General features: G+C 38.8%; 1 protein-coding gene across 1 annotated transcript in view; it reads right to left on the bottom strand.

Annotated features, from left to right (window-relative positions):
- Window positions 1-22,416, bottom strand: part of LOC103456805 (cadherin-7) — a 155,262-nt gene that overhangs the window by 36,839 nt on the left and 96,007 nt on the right. The window contains exons 5-7 of the mRNA XM_008396562.2: window positions 6,626-6,793; window positions 2,993-3,180; window positions 443-696 (exon numbers count right to left, since the gene is read on the bottom strand). Coding sequence (XP_008394784.1) covers window positions 443-696; window positions 2,993-3,180; window positions 6,626-6,793 — 610 coding nt within the window. The remainder of the gene's footprint in view (window positions 1-442; window positions 697-2,992; window positions 3,181-6,625; window positions 6,794-22,416) is intronic.

Genomic DNA, 22,416 nt, shown 5'->3' with positions numbered 1-22,416 from the left:
GGGGGGGCGTTGGGGGCATCTCGAGAGTGGCACTGCAAAGATTGACAATGTGAGTGCTTGTTTGGAGTCGTAAATGCCACTGCGCAAGTGTCGGGCCTTGACCCTCCTGCAGGAATGCCCTTCTCTTGTTCAAGATGGCATTTTATATTTGCAAATGCAGCACTCCTCGGCCCGCCCACCATCTGCTGCTGTCTTTGTGACAGCCACATTGGGGACTTTCAAGGCTCTGTGGAGTCTGTGTTTGTAGATAATGTTGAGAAGCAATTTGTTTGCATATTTGGGGTACTGTTTACTTTTTTTTTTTTTCCCCCTCTACGCAAAACTGTAAACTAATTGCATAACTTAAAGTTGAAAGGAAGAGAAGTGTCTGGAGGTTTTTCGTTTCCAATCAGATTTCTGGCCTGTTGTTGCGTGGCGCAGCGGAGAAGCGCGGCGCTTGTACCTGATGCCGCTGTTGGAGTTGTCTGGATCGTGGGCAGAGACTCGACCGATCGAGGTGCCCACTCTGGCGTCCTCGGAAACATTCAGTTTGGAAAGCGGCGTCGAAAAGACGGGCGGCTCGTTCACATCTGCCACGGAGACCTTCACTGACGTTATGTCGCTAAATGGGCCGAGGCTCAAGAAATTGGAGTCGATGTTCCTGTTTGTGGCCTCGATTCTTAGAGCGAAGCCGCTTCTCGTCTCAAAATCTAGAGGCTGCGGGGAAAAAAAGGGATACAAAAAATATATAACAGAAATTGGGTCACATCAAGTTTTCTACACAGTTTTGTAAAAATTCTGTCTTTCCACATTTTTGGCAAGTTTTGCTTAAGCAAACATATGAGACATGTTAAGCTTATGGGAAAAAAATGTTAAGGTGTTAAATATTAAATCCGCAGCATTCTCTAACTGGATGAAAGACGTAATAAAAAAAATAGAGAATGACTCCTGGAAGGATGGATAACAGACAGACTGACAAACAGATGGATGGATCTACTTTTTAAGGATTAAATTCTGGATGTTTATATATTAATTTCATATTGTTTTCTTTTCGAATACTCATCGAGACATGGAAATTTCCCACAGTAAGATTAGAAATTATCTTGACTCTGGATTAACACTGCAGTAGCTACTTTTTATAAAAATGTGTTTTTGTCCCGACAGTAAAATATGAGGCAGGTAAGGGTGTGAGCTGCACGTACATAAGAATGATTGACAGTGCTAAGATGTTCCTTCTTACTCTAATTGGGAGAGACGTATGTCTGCAGATGGCAGTAGGACCACCAGAAGGAGCCGGAGAGGCTTTTTTTTTTCTTTCTACGTTTTTGTTTGTCTCATAATCTACTAGCATGACATAGTGACATGCTTAGCAAATATGTAAAAATATTTTTTCTAATCAAAGTTACCTACAGCAGCTTTAATTTGGTTATTTGTCCAACAAGAGAAGTACCTCGAAATGTTTTTTTTTAACACTGTCCTTTGCTGTACAAACATGAAATATCACCATTTTCTGTCAAGGATAAATGAACAGCTTGTGTGCAGATACGTTTATATTCATTTACCCAATCTGGTGATATTGATCACAATTAAGGTTGTGCTCTCCAGCACTCCTAAAATTTAACACACTGTCAGACAAAGTGATTTGATGATAAATTGTAGCGACTTTGTCCCCACAAATGAACCAACGGTGATTATAAAGAAAGGCACACAGGGTGGATGAAAGCGTACAAAGATAAATGCTTTTGAAACATTTTGTCTGGCTTATTAAACTCTCTGTGCAAAATGTAATATACAGAGCACGCGGATTTGACAGTTTCATTGTCAGAGACTCACTTCTTCTGCCTGGTGTTTGTCTGAGTTTTGGTGTGAAACAAACAAAGGATCAAATTGGCCAGTCTGACAAGAACTGCTTGTGGGCAACAATGGTTCTAGCACTCTGACCAAGGAGAGGCAGCGATGAGCTGTCACATTCACGAGGCCTGAAGAGACCATTTCAAGACTGAAACCTGGAAATCTGACCCATGAAGTCATGATGTACTGTACTATTTATATATTACTGAACAGATACAGAAAAAAACAACATTTTGTTATAAACAAAAAAATCCAGTGAGGTGAAGCATATGGTGTTAAATATTGGTGTTAAAATACTCTGTGCTCCATGACTGGAAACCTAACAGTAATAGGCTGAGGATGATTGTCGTCCATCGTTATTTATCAAAATAAAAACAAAGCGAATGTAGAAAAATGTACTGGATAACAGAGTAATCCATTTAGAGACCTAAAATGTAAAATGATAATAATTATCACCTTTTAGGATCCTAAAATGTTTAGTCATTGTTTTTTATTACAATTTATTGAGCTCAAATGCAACCCTTTTCAATTAATAATGCATTATTTATTTGATCGCATTTATTTCAATATAGAGGCCATGTATGTCTGAGTGCAGCTTCTTGTCAGACAGGCAGAAAGACTCTGGACTATTTCATTTAACAACCCAGACCATCATACTACCACCACCATGTTTAACTACGGTACTTTTTTTTCTAAATTGCTGTTTATTTTAATTAATGGGGCACACACGCACACACACACACAAACTTTCAAAAATGTCCCATAATGTCCCTCTAGTCAACAAAATATTTTCCAAAAATTATGGGCATTTGTCGTAATTTTTCTTTCATTTTTTAAAATTTGACTATTTTTAATAAAAATGTTGGTTGTTTATTTTAAACGCGTACAATTCATGCTTATAAAATTGCTTTACAACTTTTGTGTAACTCCCATCTCACAAAAAAGTGGTATTTTTACTTAATATTATACTCTGGGAATCACATACTGACAAGTAAAATCAACAAAAAATATTTTTTTTGTCACAAAAACATATGGTATGTAAAGATTTGTCTAAAAAAAAAAAAAAAAGAACCTTCTAAAAGCTATATATCTGCTACGGCCATGACGAGTAAAACTGACAGCTTTTCCTTTTGTGAAAATATGTCTATTTTCCAAACTCTACCTTTTGCAGGATAATAACCCCCTCTTGTGTGTCCTCGTCTGTTGTTATATTGAACATGCCGGGCCCGTCACCGTCCATGATCCTGTAGTCCATTTCCGCGTTGGAGCCGATATCAGCATCTGCCGCTTTGATTCTGGCCACCACAGATTGCACAGGTAGCGACTCCAGCACTGTGTACTGATAGCTTTCTGCAAAGGGAAGGACAGGAGTGGCTGTTTGTAATGGATGTGCTTATTTTTTTTTGCAGCCAGCACGCTTGCGTTAGACTAACAAGCAGGGGCAGTGACACATAAATCTCGGTTTTCACTCCAATTTGTGGTAAAGTCAGCAAGGAAGAAAAAAAAGGGAAATTACGCTATTGAAATAGCAAGACTAACTTTAGCTCTCAGTGTTCAAGAAGTTTCACATTTAAAAGAATGAATGTGGCAAAATGTGAAATTTCTCGTCATAGAGGCCGTCCCGGCTTTGATAAATTTTAGAAAATTGTTTATGGTCTGTTTATTGCTTAGAGAATGACCCGCCTTCATACTTATGCTACTTACACAATGCTATTTTCTCCTTTCTACTTCCAAACAAACATTTCACACCCGTGTACTTCAGTCACTGTTCTTTGTTTATTTTTTATTGCATTTCAGCTTTGTAAGGAACCATGGATGTTATTTTAGAAACTTTCAATTACCCTCTGTTGACAATTATTTTTGTTACTAATTATCGTTTGGGCCAGTTGATTCTCATCAATAAATTAGTTTTGAACAATAATAATAAGAATAATCTGACAAATGTCAATTAAAAAAATAAAAATGCAAACAGAAAGAAAGCAAAACAATTGATCCAAAAGTAAGGCAATTATAGACTACATATATATATGATAGATTATTTTTTAGATTGTTGAAAAAAACAACAGGAATAAATACAAATGAGCTTGAATCTCCAATTTGAGAAGGTAAATAGTTGCGCTGCAGTAGCAGATCCAAAAATCCACTGTAGCTCCTAAAACTGAATCACTGGATCAGTTTGACAGTTTTCAGGCAGAGAGGAGGGCAAAACAAAAAATATAGCTGGAATTGAATCTCCACATTGTTCTAATGCAGCACAGCTTGGAACCACAGGAAATTAGAAAGAAGCCAAACCTTCATAACTTTTTCAAGACCTTAAGATCTGAATGACTCGATTTGTTTACATGTTTACCGTTTTTCGAACACACAGAAGAGGAGAGAAACAAAAATACAATTTACCTGAAGTGAATGCATTTGTTTATAATAAAGAGGCTAAGAAAGCCTTGAACGAAATGGTAGAATTTTGTAGAAAAGACAGCAAAGAAGGCAAAAAAATAAAAAAATATCCCATTTGAACTGCGAGACTAATTTCACTTCATAGTGTTCCACAAGTTTTACTTTTAGGAGAGTGGATGAAGCCAGTGAAACATTTCTTCACTTTGAGGCTGTCCAGGCCAGAAGAAAAGAACAACAGGAGTCGCGTTTAAATCCCTTTGTTGCATTTCACTGGATGAAATGTCCACTCGAGGATTCTATTACTCCAGAAACTCTCCATTGTGTTCTCCACGCTATTGTTTGACCCCGTGAATTTAAAGTACTCCTACAAGAATAAAGAAGGGAATCATATTCATAATCATAATCTCCCCAATCACCAAGCCAGAGCTCATTACCAGACCTTTCTGTGTTCCTCAGTGTCTCCCTCAGCCACAGTCTAAATGCTAATCTGCCTGACATTGTTTGCCACCATGTAATCTTTATAATGGCTTTTTAATTTGCCATGGAATAGCAGCTCTTTAAAAGCCCCCCAAAAATACTTTTCTCCCATCCTATTGCCCTTGCACCCACCTCCTACTCTTCCCCGTCCCGAGCCTTTTCCCCACATATCATCAGCTAAGCAGTGCTCCTGGATTCAATCTGCTCTGAAGCCCTGTAATGGCATATCGATTCTGACCCATGACCCTGTGAGCACAACAGCAGGAGCAAAACCCCCCAGAATTCTTCTAAAGTCTCTTTCTTCTCAGTGTGACAGCGCTGGGTTAAAACGACACTGATGACTTGTCGCGCAAACTTGAATCTCTCCTTCACCCCGGGGACCGGCAAATTGACTCGGCTTCACGGCAGTCCAGTGGTGACTGCGCTCCAGCCGGACCAGCGGTCGGGCTATCAGCAGTAAACCGATTGCCGGTGCTTCGGGATTATCATGAGAAGCACTGCATGCCTTTGAATCGTAAAGCTTTTCCTGGAAGCCATTAGCAGCCTGTGCAAAGGGCTGACAAAATGAAAGAAAAAGGAAAAAAAAAAAAAAAAAAGAAACCTGATTGATCTTGGTGTCCAATGCAAAAGGAATGACTGTCTTTGATGAAGAATGAAGCTGGGAGGTGCAGCGTTTATAGACAGTTTTCTTATTTTTTTAGGAAAAGTCCCAAGTTCTTGCTGAAAATATAAACGCAAGGTTGTGATTTTCAGGTTTTCAGCTATTCATAACTGTTTAATTTTCTTAGTTTTTGCAATCTTAAACTCTTAAATAAAATCCAGAGGAACCATTTTCCATCCACAGAGTGATACAAGTCAGTCTTTTTCTATACAGTTTCATGGCAGTCCAGTGGTGGCTGCGCTCCAGTTGGCGCAGAGAATGGCTTAAAGGTTTGTTAGAGAGCATCAGTTGTTGAGCGATTCATTGTGGGGTTAAATTCTTAAACAACGTCCCAATCCTTGGAGATCTTACAGAGCAGAATTCAGTTCATCATCTGAAAGCAGTTCCAAGTATAGTTCAACTCCAACTACACCAAGAGGGAGCCTTCTGCCAAAACCGAGACATACCCATGAGTTAGAATGACCTAGTCAAAGTCCAGACATACAGCTAATTGAAAATCTGTTGATTGATATCTATATACATGCATTTACATTCAATTTAACTATGAAAGATCTTTGTCGCAATCACCTGGCAAAAATGTTAGTCTACATGTGCAAAGCTTGAAGAGAAGTTTGAAAAAAAAAATGTTTGCCCTAATTCCTGTTAAATTAAGTTCTACAAAATTAAAATTAAAAAAGACAGATCATATCTCTCCTACTTTAGCTTATTTTCATTGACTCCTTGTTAAATCCAAAATAGAGTTTAAGATTCTTCTTTTCACATATAATCAGCTCCATCATTATTTTTATTAATAAGAAGTTATACGTCAGCGATTTGATTATTCCACATGTTCCTAACAGAGCACTTTGCTCTCAGACTGAAGGTTTACTGTAACATGGCAAAGGGTGAGAAGAGATATTAATATTGAAAAATTAACTTCTTCATTTTCTGTGAAACTCCGTTCAACCAAAACAGCTTTTCTTTATTAAAAAGTAATATAGAAAAAGTAATTTTTAAAGCGGTTTCTTTCATCCGTGTGAGAAAAAAAAATCCCAGCATTTTTACTATGTTGATCGAGTAGCCCTGATTCGCTTCTCTTAGTTCAAGTGGTCTTGCAGTGATAGTACATCTTAAGAGCTGCATTCAAACTAGAGAACAAAACCGGTGGGAAAAAAAAAAAAAAGAAGAAAAAGATGTGGAGGTTTTCTTCTGATTGCTAAGTAGCTGCTGAACATGTAAAAACTCAATCAGCACTGTGGAGGCAGTCAGAACGAGGTCTCTTACTGTGAGCGAACCGAGGTGGGTTGTCGTTGACATCGGTGAGAGTGACCGTGACAGAGGTGGTGCCGGAGAGGCCGCCCATTTGGCCCACCATGTCTTTGGCCTGAATGACCAGCACATACTGGTCTTTCGTCTCCCGGTCCATGTTGGGCAAAGCTGTCCTTATGACACCTGCAAAGTAAGAGAGAGGAAGAGAGAGAGAGAAGACGGTGATGATAAGAGTGGCAAACTTTTGTTTTCCTCAAATCTCATCTCGGTATTCTTCCATGATTAGTGAGGGATCCGTCCTTTCTGGGACATTTAAAGTGAGTTCTAATCAATTTGAACACCATCAAAATATCCCATTCATTAAAATAAGAAACTCGTACAAAGATTACATAGAGCGGTATTATTACAAGTTTGTTCAATTTGAAAAATAGAATATTATTTACGATCAATATCATTTTTCTTTTCTTTCAGAAACGCTGCTCAGCTCATTCTTTCCTGTGTCAGTTGTCCAACAGTCATTTACACTTTCCACAATGAAGATTAGCCACAAAAAGTAATCACTAAGTGCTCTGAGTGCTGCATCCTAGCATATTAATGGGAAGTTGAGAGGAAGAAAAGTGTGATGTAAAAACAACTAAAAGGGTTCAACCCTCCATTACAGATGAGAGGAGTGTAAGCCTGTATATTATTTTTTTTACATATGGGTTTATTAGTTTGAAAAGCTTTGTCTGATATTGACCTGAATGACCAGGCTAGTATTGGAATTGGTTTGAGGACCTGAAATATTTAGGCAAGACAACAAAACAAAAACACAATAACACACAACACACTACGTGTTACTGTTATTGCATTGATGATGAAAAATGGATGATTTAAAGTGCATTTAATCACTTAACTGTTATCAAATGTAAAATGTACTGACATTTTCCCACCTGTTAATCCTTTTGGCAACTGCACCACTCAAGTCCTTGGAACGTCTAGCTGATCTGAAGATATCATTTCACACTGCTAAAGACGGTTTACATCAATCCTTCAGTAGGCAATTCTGAGGATTCTCCAAGTCAAAGTGAAAGTCTGCGTCGGCTGTTGCCTCTGTTGCTGTGATTGGTGTGAGTGCTCTCCGCTTGAAAAGTGCTGTCAATCCAAACGGTTTAGTGGTTTGATGTATGATGAGGCAAATGTTCAGACACTGTCACAAAAGTGAGCACATGCAAGGGGACAATTTGGCCGCCAGGGGAGGAATCATCTGTCTGTTCCCGCTGTCATGATTGATCTCTATCGAAGAAAGATAAGAGATGTGACAACGCTGGCATCAAATAACTGCCATTTGTCTGGTTTCACCTGAACCCCTCCAAATGCCAGCTACCGCAGCAAAGAGGTGAACATTTCAAATGACTAAAGAGGAAAATATTAGTTGTTTTTTTATTTATGGCACTTTTCTAATCTAGAGTTTATCCCTTAAATACAAAGATAATTCCAGGAAATTAACGCAGCCCATTTAAATCAAAGAAAAGCGTTGTAATCCCTCAAAAGCAATCAGGGGTGCTTTCAAAGTTAATGATTTGCCACACAACGTGTTTCATTCATTAAATGGCACTTATTAAAGATTCCCACAGAGTATGGAAGATTACTCATTAAGAACCACATAAAGCCGCGGCGCACAGTTCTTGAATAAATGAATCATATTTTCATACTTTATCAAATTCGCAGTCTGATATAGGAGATGAAAATAGGGCCTCGTTCTCAGAGCTGGAACCTAATGAATTTCTAAGTCTAATCCTTGAAATTACATAAAACATTGCATGGGATCCAATTTAATAAAAGAGTATGTGAATGCTAAAGCAGATATCCTCAGGTTCCCATATATTACAAGTTACATGTATTTTTCACTCAAAGCTTCATGTTTAAAGTGTGCATACTGACACTTTTAACCCAATGTGGCTCTTATAAAGTCTTCCACAAGAAGATTCAAATTCCTCCTGCCGCAGAAGCTGCATTTTAATGTACACTGGCACTCTAATTACAACTCAATCAGTGTTGGACTCGAGTTACATCCAATGAAAAAATGAGAAACCTTTATTTTACACTGGGACTAGGCACAATTGTGGAGTTTTAAAGTGTAAAACAATCCAAACAGTAGTTTACATCAACCACAGAAAGTGACCACCTGAGTGATTTCATGTTTTTTTTAAATAATGCCACCTGTCACAGTTCCTTCCTAAAAGCTGCTGAGGTAAGCATATCTTTGTCTGTGCAGAGAGAGAGTCTGCATGGTATACAATGAAATTAATCAATATCATCAAATTTTTTATATTTCTGTCATTTATTAATTACAAAATGCACTTTATCAAAGGAGCATTTCAAGGGGGAACAAAAGCTATTCAATCTAAACCTAATAATTGGTCATGCAGTAACTGATAGTGACTCTTGAATCTTTGTAAGGAAATTTTGGTCCAGGGTTTTTTGCCATGAACAGCAGGTTTAACCCACCCAGGAAGTCTTAAGAGACGAGGTCATTTAGACCCCACAAGATTTTTATTCTGTGTGTGGTTTGGCATGAACTTTTACAATATTTTTCCTATTTTTTTTTTATTATTTAATCAAGAACACTGAACTTATCTGGCGTAAATGAGGCCTGTAGTGCTTTAGAAGTTGTTTTGGGTTCTTTTGAGATCCCTGGTTCAGTCACCGATGAATTCTTAAGAGCAATTTGGGTAGACTGACCTCTCCTGGGAAGGTTCATTACTGTTCCATGTTTTCTCCATTTGTGGATAATGGCTTTGCTGTGGTTTTCTGGAGTCCAAAAGGCCTAGAACTGTCTTTGTAAATCTTTCCAGACAGATGGATTTCAATGAGTTTCTTTGTCGTCTGTTCAGTTTCCTTTTGCCACAGAGAGTCTCTTTTCCTTTTTTTACTTTCTTTGCAAAATGATCTTGAGTGCTATAAAAAGCCCTTCTAAATGAAATGTCTTATTGTCATAAGTTAGGATGTTTTTAAACTAAAGCAATGCAGCTTTCTCTGCTCTCGTTGGTTAACTTTGTACTGTTTTCTCTCTGAAATACTTCAAAAAATAAATGTTCAGACTGAGTCACAAGTGTACTTTTTTTTTATATATATAAAATGAGACGGCAATATTTATTTCTAGCATTATAGTTATTCGAATCTGAAATCAGTCAGCAGACTGTGACCCATGCAGGGACAGCATAATAACGTAATCTTTCTCTGATGGATGGCACTGGATAAAAAAGCCAAAACGGACAGCTTCCACGCAGCGAGACAACACTGATCTGATGAGTACAGACACATCCGATCAGTCAGCAGCACAACGACTCGGATCACAACTTTCCTGAAACAGATATACCACAACACGCCTCCGTCTTCTTCCACACACTGGTGGGTTTCCTACTGCAAAGTGGGATTTCCCTTGATACCAGTATTTTCGGCTTACGCCTCCTGAGCTGCTGTGCGTAACAGTGGACTGATATGTACACTCTTCATTTTGAAATGTATGTTTTCACAAACACTGATCTGACTTTAAAGCATCATGTTAAGGAATATTCATGTATCTTTCTTCTTCTTCTTCCTTGTCATTCTTTCCCACTTGACCCAAACTCTAATCTCTGCTCAATCATGTTTTCCCTCCAGGCAGCCAGCCCTGCTGTACATAGTAGTACGTCTAAAAAAAAAATGTAAAATTGGATGTAAGTGGAATATTTTTTGCCAGTGATCTCATAAGATAAAACTTTTTATTATATGGAATAGCCACATATAATGATGTATTTTTAGCCTTTGCTTCTTTTAATTTTGATGATAATGATTTACAGATCATGAGAACTCAAAATTAAAATACTGTTGAAAAGGTAATTACTGGAATCGAATGGCGTCCCACTATAATCAGCTCAAACGTTTCCTGAGCCTTTAAACAGGCTCTCACTCCGGGTCAGTCGGCTACACGTTCATAGGGATAAGCCATATGAGGTAACTGCTGAGGAAGCTGTTTGTTCACATATTCAAGCACATCCTAACCAGAATGCCTGGACATCAGTTTATGATCAGAATATGACCCAGCAAGTCAACCTATGAGTGGCAAATATGAAGAAAAGACAAAAAGAGAAACTTTGGAGCGGTATTAGTCACTGTCTATATTTAAATGCAACTGAGCTGCTACGGCATGACTTTATCCTGCACCATCTCTCCATTGTGACTGAACTGAATAATTCTGCAAAGAAGACTTAGAAAAAAATTCCATCACAACAAGGTGGAAAAACACATTAATAGTTTTCACAACAGCTTTTTTGGCAGTTGTTCCGACCAAGGGTGGCAACATGTAATTAGATTTAGGGTCTTGTTAGTTTGTTTCAATTACTTTGTTCCATAGAACCGGGTTGTTTTTGAAAAGCTTTTTTTCCCTTAATACATAAAATCACAGCATGAAACAGACTTTTATTGTATTTACCCAGGCTATCTTTATCTGACATACAACAAAAATGTATTTTATGATCTGATTAAGCGTGGCACAAAAAATAAAGACAAAAGAAATATGTCTACATGTGACATAGAAATGTTTAAGGATGCTCAGATCCCTGAAATGCAGCCTGCTGACAAAGGATCAAAAAGTGGAAAAATTTCTGAAACAAGGGAGGAAAATGACGCAATCAGGGAATAGTTGGAATCTGCTAGCAATCATTAGATATGAAAGCAACTAATATTAATGCAATTGACAGAAGAAGCAGCTGTGCTACATCAAGCCATCTTTAATTGATGAGCCTTTAAAGCAAAGACTTTGAATGAAGTATTTTTTTACTTTCTTCAACACGTGCTACCTTGGCATTTGATCTCTGTATCTTTCATTCTTTACTAAAAGGATGCAAAAGTATTTTCTTTTAGCTGTGTCTTTTTCTCTGTGGTATATGAGATTTATTTAGCAGCGTTGGCTCTTCAATAATACTCATAAGTTTGCTTGACGTTTTCAGAGCAATTACTGCTAATTTCTTTGTTGTTTTTTCAGATGAAAGTGACTGGAAACTATGAAAAGAAAAAAAGCAGTTGCCAGTTTTTCTTGAAAGTTTATGGCTTCAAATACAATATTTTAGAAATAAGTAAACATAAAAAATATGCAATAAATATGAGAATCAACCTTTTCACTGGCTTCAAAGCATCTCATTTTACAATGCACTTTTCTAATACAGCAGGGTGGCTAAGACATTCTGAATCAACAATCACTCAGTTAACAGACTGTTTCCTTGACAATATATTTTCAATAAAAATAAATGGATGTGTTGATGTTTGTTGCAACACGGAAAAGGAAAAAAAGTAAGAACTATGTACACGGAATATCTGTGTAGGATTTGTTTCTCACTCACAAAAACTCTCCCTGTCGGAAAACAAATTCTGCCCCATGATTATTGAACATGTCAAATCACAAATGTAAGGAACACGATTACTCAAACCTGAGGGTTGAGTGCAAAATACGGTTCAGTTGCTTCAAATGATAACTCAAGATTAGAGTCAACAACCAGACCACTGAGGTGACCGTGGGAGTTGTGAGCTTATATTATATCTGGTAAGTGCTTTCGTTTTTCATTGAGTCAATGTTTTATGTCTCATGTGTCAGTATAAAAACCATGTATTGATTTCTGCAGATAGCATTAACTCATTACCGTCTCCTTCTCTTTCCAGATGATGATCCTCAGTGTTTTACCATAATAATCAGGTTAATCTGGGAATAATACTTTATTGTTGGGTCATATGAGGAAATCAGTGCACAGGATGGGTGTGAATACCACAGTCCTGACAGCAAAAGAGTCAGGGCACAACCCATTCACACACCCACCTTGATCATCACACAAACACACATAAACATAACTATAACCAAATTACTCTAGTGCAGATTTCATATGAAATAATGAGAAAAATCAGTAAATCAACAGAATGTAAGTCCAAACAACGTGCTGCTGCGAGAAAACTAACTAGAGTGTCAGAGTTCAAATTGTGTTATTAATGTCTTTGAATACTATTGAGTGCCGAAGCCAAACCCTCACAGGTAAAACACAGATTGGTAATACGGGAAAAAAATGAAACTAACAATGTCTATATGATTTCCTAATATAATATGTTCTGGTCACAGCTGTTTGGAGATATGGGAGCCACAGTATCTTAAAGAAGCAATGCTGCTTTTCTTGTAGATTATATTTCTCCCCACACTCAATTTTTACTGATCACCATAGAAATATTACATTCGGGGGTATTCAAAAAAAATGTACATTAAAAAAAATATATTAAAAATAAAATAAAATCCAGTTGTGCCACCCCAGAAGCTGGTTGGTGTGAAAGAAGAAGATGTGGAACATAGGATTAGATAGAAACAGATGACTTGCTGTGGCGAAGAAGCTCTGGTTGTGCCACTGTTGGAGGCAATAGCATCTGTTGTAATAAACAGTCTTTTACATCTCTGTGGAGGGATTGGAGCTCACTCTTCTAACTAGAAAGTAGCCATATTTGTTTCAAAAACAAAAAAAATCCAAAAGCGTGTAAGTGTTTTTTTGTGGATTTTATTCCTTTTAGGGGGAGTTCTACCCACATTTCTCCCACTATGTTGTGGTATGAGAAAAGTCTCACACATTTAATTTTTGCGCAGAGGGAAGACGATCCAGAAAATGAAGCCTCCTTCTGACCATTTGGTCATGGTGAAAAAATAAAAAAGAATTCCAGTTGGTTTTTAATTTATTTTCTCTGCTATTCCTTAATAATGTCATTACAGACCAATCACCTGACAGTGGTATTGGCTTTCAAAGTAAATGGCTCAGTTTGTTAAATTATAGTGAGCTGCTCACTTCTTTTTCTGTAAAGCCACAGCTTGTGAGCTCACACTGGGATGACGCAGGTCAATAAAACAATAATCCTCTTCTTTTTATAAATCATGGCGTTTAATGAACAGTGCAACATTCGGCTGTGAGGTAAATAAATGCCTTTCTCCTCTAAACATGTTTTTTCTTTTTTTATTCTAAGCAAATGCTTTCATATTCAACCATTTGCTGTATTTATCTGTTGCATTTGTACATGCATACTTAAAATCTGTATGCAGAGTGAGCCAATTAAAGAGCACGACTCACATCATCGACCGATCCCCCTGGTGACTAAATTCCATCAGATAGCAGACTTCAATCCCACAAAGCTCCGTAAATATCAGCAAGATGCAAACAAAAGTTGTTTTTGTTTTTTTAGTTGTTGTTTTTTTCTGGTTCTGTGCTCCATAAACATCAGGCATGCATGTTTAGACTTGGATAAAACGCCGGCGTCTTTAAACATTCGGGATAACTAAATACGTAGCGGAAGCTGGGTAATGTTTTGATTATCATAAAAGCTGAGGAAATAAAAATATGTTCAGTCTGCAGAGCTGGAAATGGGAGAAATAAATGTTCCCACCAAAGCATAAAAGTAATATTGTCCCTTTAACATTTGTATATTTTTGTCACATTGCAACTACAGTGCATATCATTTGAATTTCATTTGATCCACCAACACAAGGTAGAGCTGAAACATAAAGTGGAAGGTGTGCTAAAATAAAACTGACTAAATCAAGTCCAATCTATCAAACAAAATGCAAAGCTTTAAGCATCTCTGAAAATGGAAAGAGTACGGCAGAACTGTAAATCTACCGCAACATGAGGTCCATCTGATCCAACAGCCCAGTGAGGGAGAGAATAAATCAAAGAAACAGCCAGAAGACCCAGGGTAACTCTGGAGGAGCTGGAGAGTAAAACTTTTATAACTAATTCATATCAGTAATGATTTCTAGGTTAATGTCAAGTTGTGATAACAAAGACACTTTGAATAATGTCAACAACAGTATAGTAATATTTATGAAGGCTCATTTATGTTCATGACGGGTGTTATGTCATGTTTATGACAGTGTTATGACAATCTTATTCACCCCCCCTTCAAATAAAGTGTTACCCAGAAGGAAGCTACTGTTGGGGGGAAAAATAGCAGAGATGTTGTTTGCCACAAGTTATGTAAAGAAGTCAGTAGGGAAAGAGAAGAAGGTCGTCTTCTCAGATCATTCCAGCTATAACACTGGAATGACAAAAAAATGACATCACCATTAACACACTACCCCCCATCTAACATGGTGATGGTGCCATGATGCTTTAGTTCAACCAGGACAGCCAATCAACTCAAAGTTTATTGGATGACAGATGGAGCTCAATATGGAAAAATCTGGGAGGAAAATCATTTAAAAACTATATACAGGGGAAAATATTCAATTTACAGAAGGAAAACTAAATACAGCACCCAGGATTATACTGGAGTGACTTAGATTGATACATACTGTATTTATGTGTTGCAGTGGTCCAGTCAAAGCTCAGACTTCAGTCAAATTGAAAATCTGTGGCAAAATTTGAAAACTGATGTGAACAGACACTCTCCATACAATCTGTCTGAGCTTGAGCTATTTTTTATTTTTTGAAAAGTGAGTAAAAAATTATGTCTCTACATCTGAGAAGAATTCAAAGTTATGCACTACGTTGCGTTGTTCCATCACATAAATAGTTAATGCACTTACGTTTCTGTCTGTAACCTGACAAAATGTACAAAGGTTCAAGGGCTGTAAATACATTTTGTGAGGTGCTCCACAGTTTTAATTTCGACTTAATAAACCTGAAAAACAGACCTGATGTTTAATGGTGCCAGACAATCCGTAATGCCAAAAAAAAAAAATCTAAAGCAAAACACAATAAAAGAGTAATATGTTTCTCCTGCTGGCTTTCCAGAAGAACACGCGCTTCACACCAAGCAACAGTGCTAATCCACACAGGGATGCTACAAGCTTCTTGTTTGTCTGCTGGGTGCCAGCCGCCCTCCTCCACCCCACCCCACCTTGCTCTCTGTCTCTGTTACCCCGTGCGGCGCTGGTGTCATTCCCGGGGAGCGGTGATGATTAAAACCCTTCTGTCGTTATCGCAGCACGGCCTCCTCATTGCACCGTGACTCCTTGCCTCCGGTGCGAGCCAGACGCATTGTAGCCTCACATTCATCTAGCTGTCTCCAAACCACTGGCGGCAGACGGGTGGGCCGCGCTCCCTCCTAAAGCCTGGATACTTGACATTTGTCTTGTGACGGGAGGAAAATAAAAGCACTGGCTTTAGAGGAGCCCTCTGGCTCAGCGTGCAGCTATGAGATCTCCTGATGAAGGTGATGTACACTTAAACATGAAGGGTGCAGTATGTGATTTGCAGAGCCCTCAGGCGGTCCACTTACAAGGAATAGTTTCTTTCAACAGACACAAAAAACAGTCAGACAAACAGGGAATAAAACCTGCAGCTCTGGTACTTTATTACTGAGTGACATTCAAGCCTCCTGCTTTAATCACGAGTTACTATAGCCACCCAGGGATCCACAAGACTGAAAGAGCCATGTGATACCAGGGCTGAAAAGGCCGGGGTGGCGGACTCATGCATCACAAAGGCCAGTGTGTGAAAGAAAGAAAGCTCCAGTCAGTGTAACGCCAGAATGAGGGAAAATATAACTGTCGGTGTGCGATGCCTGCAATTACAATTAAAAGCAGTTTGATGATGTATGAAGATGCTGATGTCAAACTAAGTGGATGGAATTATAATTCATGGACAAATAGTACAAGGATGGATAGATGGACGGATGGACAGATGGGGATAAAAGGGTCAAATGTCACAAACCCAAAATAGACCCGTTTGTAAGAAATGTAGGTGTAATGTTTAAGTTGCATAAAACATTTTTAGATATTTCATTTTTCTTCCTACAAGACAAAACAATTACTTGGAGTGGGAGAAAAGTACAGCTTCACCAATAAAATTAAGGCAATACTAGATGTCAAATGTTCAAATAAATACACAAACAGCTTACCATAAATAGACACTTATTTAATAACCGTTTGAGTTTCCATATGCCAAAAACTCACTGGCTTCTGCTTAATGATGTCAGTGCAGAAACCTTAATATCCTTTTATTACTAGCTATTATTGCATTAGTTTGGTGGTTTGTGCTTCCTACTACTTTGCATATACACTTAAGCAACAATAGTATGTTGAGTGATTTTGTGCAAATGCATGAACCCTCAGTCTACTGGCATCAACAGTACATCCTGCTTCCAAAAGCTGCCTCTTCTTAAATATTGAAATATTCAAAGGAAGCAGACACAGGAAACAAAACCATAACAACAAAATAAGCAGCAACAAGGAACACCAAACTATTTACATCCATTATCAGTGACTGCTTTTTAAATCTATTTGGGACAATTGGGGCAGAAGTTGACTTCTGAGGATGGTTTCACATCCCCTGGCTTGTTTTCCGTGTACCAGAGTGGGGTCCAGACCCCACCGTTGGGAAACGATGCTCTATATTACCTGCCTGAACTGCAGGAGACAGCCAGATTTATATCTGGCCTTCAGCTATAATGTTCTTGATTTAGTTCAGTAGCCACAGCAACCAGGCAGTGTAAAGCAACATGTACTATAAAAAAAAAAAAATTTGCAAAAATTAAAAAAGGGTACATAGTGAGATTCATGTTTTAGGAAAGGGGAAATAAAGAAACACGTTAATATCCATAACTAAAGAAATCTCATCGTCTTCTGACCTCGGTGTCAAAGATTCACAGCTGTATGCGACATAAGAATTGGACATGGCTTTTTCCTTTGTGTGACCTGCTTCGGTTTTAATTAGATTCTTGGTCCGAGGGCAGACACGGCTCAGTCCGCCACGGCTCCTCTTCCACCTGAGTGCCTGTCATATTCAGATGTCATACTCGCGTCGCCTTGTCACATCTTTAAATACTCCCCTCAGGATGTAATTAATCCTCTCATTCAGGCACCTGGCATTTCCCATAACCTGAACTCTGCTCTTGTTATTGCAGCTTACTGGAGGTTTATGCGTGTGTGCATGCTTAGCAGTGCTAATGTGCGCGGATAATTGTCTCCAAAGGACTTTACCATATTGCTGAGGTGCGTGGCGTTGGAGGCAGCTGTTCAAAAACCTCCTTGAGGTCTGTCATCAATTAGAGCATAGTCCTTGGCAGTATTACCATTTCAGCGCTTCACCTTCAGACTGAACTACAGGTAATCAGCCAATATATATTACCAAATACAGTCCTAAGTAAGCACCTTAAAACTGTATTTTCCATTATGCGCCGCTTGGAAGTTGTTGAAGCCATTCAGGATTAGGCTCTTTTCCCAAGGGCACCTTGTGGATTCAATTTGGGATTAGGAACTTGGGTAACTTGTAAGAGACAGGATGCTACCCACTGAACACAGGGTCACATGAATTCCTCCTAAAGCCATCAGCCCTCAGCCAGTTAATCGCCAGCACAGAATTGCAGCGTAAAGCTTAGAATGTATTCCGGCTCCGGTACTTTGTCAAAGTCAGCAGGGGCCACGATCTAGGCTTGTACTGCAAATGAGACTAATTAGAAACTTACAAAGATGGAGGCACAGCACTGATTGCAACACACTCAATCCTGGGCTGCTGACTAACAGCTAGTGTCTCATCCCCGGGGTGTGTTCTGAAAGATATATGAATCAACGGGATGTTACAGACTTTAGAGCAAGCGCACACAAAAAAAACAGGCCATTTAGCAGCCGGTATGAGCAGAGGTATTGAATACCTCTGGAAAAAAGACACAGTTTACAGTAAACTGCAAATAACAGCAATAATAGCTCTAAAGGCTCTTTAGAAAAGCTGAATACTGACTCACCCACTCAGGAGACTTTCCAACTACAGTTTTTTTTTTTAGTTTTACAAATAAAGGTGACATTTAATTTCATATTTATGATTTGAAGAGTACCTTGAAAACCTAATTTCTTTAAAAACAAAAAACAAAAAAAAAAACTTATTTAAATTAATGTTAGAAATGGTTCATTTGTTGTTTTTAATGCCACAGTTTGCAGTTCTGTTGTAGTGAACTGTAATCAGCTCATGGTATTTTGCCCCTAACACTAAGAATAATTACACTATCAATTTCTTGGCTGACTGCCTTTAATACCCACAGCTGATGTGAGCCTCATACTCCGCTGCAACAAGTGCTAATAGGCAGAAAAAGCCTGGAAGCTTAAATGGATGTGAGTCTGTAGAGTGAGAACAAAAACCCGATAAAACAAGTAAATAAACTTTGTGGGATTTTTTTGACTATTATACATTATTTGAATGTTAAAGGCACAAGTATGATGCCTGCAGGAGGCACAAAGGGATAAAGTTACTTTAAAGCAGAGTTTCTATGGAAAGTGAAAAGTCTAACTGAGCACGGAAAAAACATTTGAATATAAAGACTATATTACTTCTCGCATAATTTAAATGTTTCCCATCCATTCATCCTTCCCTCCATCCATTAAAGCTGAAGTATGTAACTTTTACAAATTTGTTTAAACTGTCACCATGTTGTAATGCGAGACTGATAATCTGTGAAAAGATCGATCGTCCCAGTTCCTCCAAGTTTTCAAAAATGCATGACTCTCAGTCAAAGACGACAAATCAGCACCAGGAGGAAGGTCGTAGTGCTGCCACTCAACCTCTGGTACACGCTGCTAAATGTGCTAATGGCGCCATACTAACTAGACTGAGCATTCATGGAAGGCTCCATTGTCATAAACCAGCTGTAGCCTAGCAGAGAGAAACAGGGAGGTTGTGAGGAGCGTGTACATGTGTTGATTGACAGCGCTAAGAGCCTCCTCCTGCCTCTGATTGGTTGATTCTTATGTGCAGTGTATTTCAGTAGATGACAGCAGAAGGAGAAGTCAGAGGAGCTTGATTATTTTCACAGGTTATCGATCTCATATTATAGCATCACAATCCAACGATGGCTTTAATGTAAAAAAATAAATAAAAATTCTATTTGTAAAAGTTACATAATTGAATCCCGGCCTTGACTCTTCCTACATGGTGTTGTGTCTGAGTACTCCCATCTTTTCCCACAGTCCCAAAACACAACTGTTGTGTTAATCGATCTTTAAAAAATATTTCTGAACTGTGACTATGTGTGTGTATGTTTATTTGTCCTATTATTAAGACTGATGGCCTGTCCAGGGTGTGTCCCGCCTTTTTGCTCGACACGCGGAGACAGACACCAGCCTCCCGCCATGCTGCAAGAACAAGCTGCTGTCAACAGCAGATGGAATAGTTGTGTCTGGCAAAGAGAAGCTAAAACTGCAGGAACGGATGACAACCATCAGAGAAAAAGTGGAGGGGTTGTTAATCTGTTACACGTAGTACCTGAATCAGTTTCAGATTTTAAATGCTTTCCTTTCCTTTTCTCTATTAACTGTTGAAAGTGTTAAAGTCACCATTTAAATGTAATTTGTCAGAAGTGATACACAGAGCTCTGTGGCATGACGAATCATCCATTTGGCTTCTTTTACTTCCTTCTCGCACTGCATGCAATACTTAACCAAACCTATTCATAAGGCAGAGGACTGCCATCAGCGTAATTCTGAAAATTTAAACCATGAATAATGTCTGCATATACAACACTGCAGTACAATGCAGTTATGTGCTTGCTTTGTGTGCTCTATAAAATTACCAGTAAAATACATTGAAATTGTTGTTTCTATGTAGGCTTAACGGGTATGAGGAATTCATGACACTCTTTAGATGCACAACTTTGTATTTTTTCAACAAAAAAAATTAGCGACTCAGAAGCCTAAATATTGTTCATCACGCCCATAATAATGTTTTACTTGGTGTCCCTTTAAGAAGGAAGGGCCGTAAACAACTATTTGGCACGGCGTCAGCTCGGTTCAGCCACACAGAAAGGTGAACATGTTCTTGTGCCTTTGCATTTCATACCGCGCGTGCTCCGATGAAAATGTACTTAATACACACTGAACCCTGGTGAGCATTGCACTTGACTGTGAAAGAACACAGACCACTCAAAGCAAGTAATTATATCCCATTAAAGCTTTCCAAATATCAACCTTGGGGATTCAAAGAATCCACTTAGCTTAATGAAACTCCTCAGCTGAGGCTGTGAAAAGTACGAGCTCTGGTCATTGAGCCGAGAGTCTAGAAAACATGATATGAGAATAATAGGAGGTTTATGGGGCAGACACGCCGTTTGAACATCATTTATGTAAATGTCTGCTCTCACTCTAATTGATATTGATCTAATGAAATCTCATTCAAGAGTCATCAATGGGCGCAAGTGTTCTCACCAACTTTGTTAGAGAGCATCGAACAGCTAGAGGCAAGTGATCGAATTTTTATCAGACCTCCTCCAGTTCAGGACATTTTTGCTGGATCACATTTCTTTTAATGGATTTAATCACTTAAGGCAGTTATCCCCAATTTTTTCTTTTAATAGCATTGTGGGCTTTTAATAGCCCACAATGCTATTAAAAGCATTGTGGGCTTTTAATAGCCCACAATGTCACAGACAGAGAGTTGGGGTTCAAACTACTGCGGGTTAAACGACAAACAATACTAATTAGCTGCCGAACAACACGGTACAAGCAGATGACAGGAGCAGCTTTAAAAACATAGTTATTACCCATTATATTCATTTACTGAAAATGTCTTTCACTTTGAGTTAATTGTAATAAAAACCTCTTAGCAATCTTGGCACCACAGCTCTTCCCCAGTGACTGTTGGAGGTAGATACCAGCTGCCCTGCAAGGATAGGAGAGGTGAAGAGGTGGGGTTCCACTTCAAAATATCCATCCATCCATCCATTTTCTCACACCCTTGTCCCTTAGTGGGGTCAGGAGGTGCTGGTGCCCATCTCCAGCTAACGTTCCGGGCGAGAGGCGGGGTCACCCTGGACAGGTCGCCAGTCTGYCGCAGGGCAACACAGAGACACGCAGGACACACAACCATGCACACACACACACTCACAACTAGGGGCAATTTAGACAGACCAGTTAACCTAACAGTCATGTTTTTGGACTGTGGGAGGAAACTGGAGTACCCGGAGAAAACCCACGCATGCACAGGGACAACATGCAAACTCCATGCAGAAAGACCAGGGCCGGGAATCGAACCCAGAGCCTTCTTGCTGCAAGGCAACAGCTCTACCAACTGCGCCACTGTGCAGCCCACTCCCAAAAAAAAAAAGTGAAAAATAAATATTTTCTTTATTTATTTAAAAAGAAAATCTGTAATTGCTGGATAGAGCATAAAACACCAGCTTTCAGTCTGCTAGAACATCCTGCTCAGATCTGGTCAGGCTAGTTTGCGTTCAGGTTGGACTGCATCGAAGAGAACCTTTAAAGATGGTGTGCTGGTACCGCAGCGAATCTTCAACAAGAACCTATTCAGTCATTTACTTCTTGGCTCACTTTGTTCCAGTTGATTGCAGGGGAGGGATGATAATTGTCCTCCAGCAGTAAGCCAGCAGCAGGAGGCGGTGTCGGCTCGTCATTGTTGATGGGTTTACATCGCCTCGGTGTAAACCCGGAGAGCAACAGCTGTGACACCGCTGACGAAGACGGAAGTATGCCATCGAAACGTCAGGTAGGTAATTTGAGCATCTAATAATAAAAGAAACTCTAGGCCTTTAATGCCTAGATTAAATTCGCTTTTTTGGAAGATGACAATTGTGTTCTGCAACTTTGTTAGCAAGAATATGAAGCTATTTAAAAGCCGTAAGTGAGGTAATCCTACACAATCACAACCCTCGAGAAAGTGCATTGAAAATATATTTTAGCAAAGCCACATGGGAACTTTCAAGTTTTCAGAGTTGAATCCGTTTTCTGATCCATCTCTCAATGACATGTGAATTTTTTTAATTGAAAAATAAATTGACTATAAACACTGTAGACTCCATGATTCCCCTTTAACACATACAGT

Source organism: Poecilia reticulata, linkage group LG20 (assembly GCF_000633615.1).
Source record: "Poecilia reticulata strain Guanapo linkage group LG20, Guppy_female_1.0+MT, whole genome shotgun sequence".
Taxonomy (NCBI): Eukaryota; Metazoa; Chordata; class Actinopteri; order Cyprinodontiformes; family Poeciliidae; genus Poecilia; species Poecilia reticulata.
Note: the sequence above shows the minus strand (reverse complement) of the source record. Positions and strands in the feature narration are given on the sequence as shown.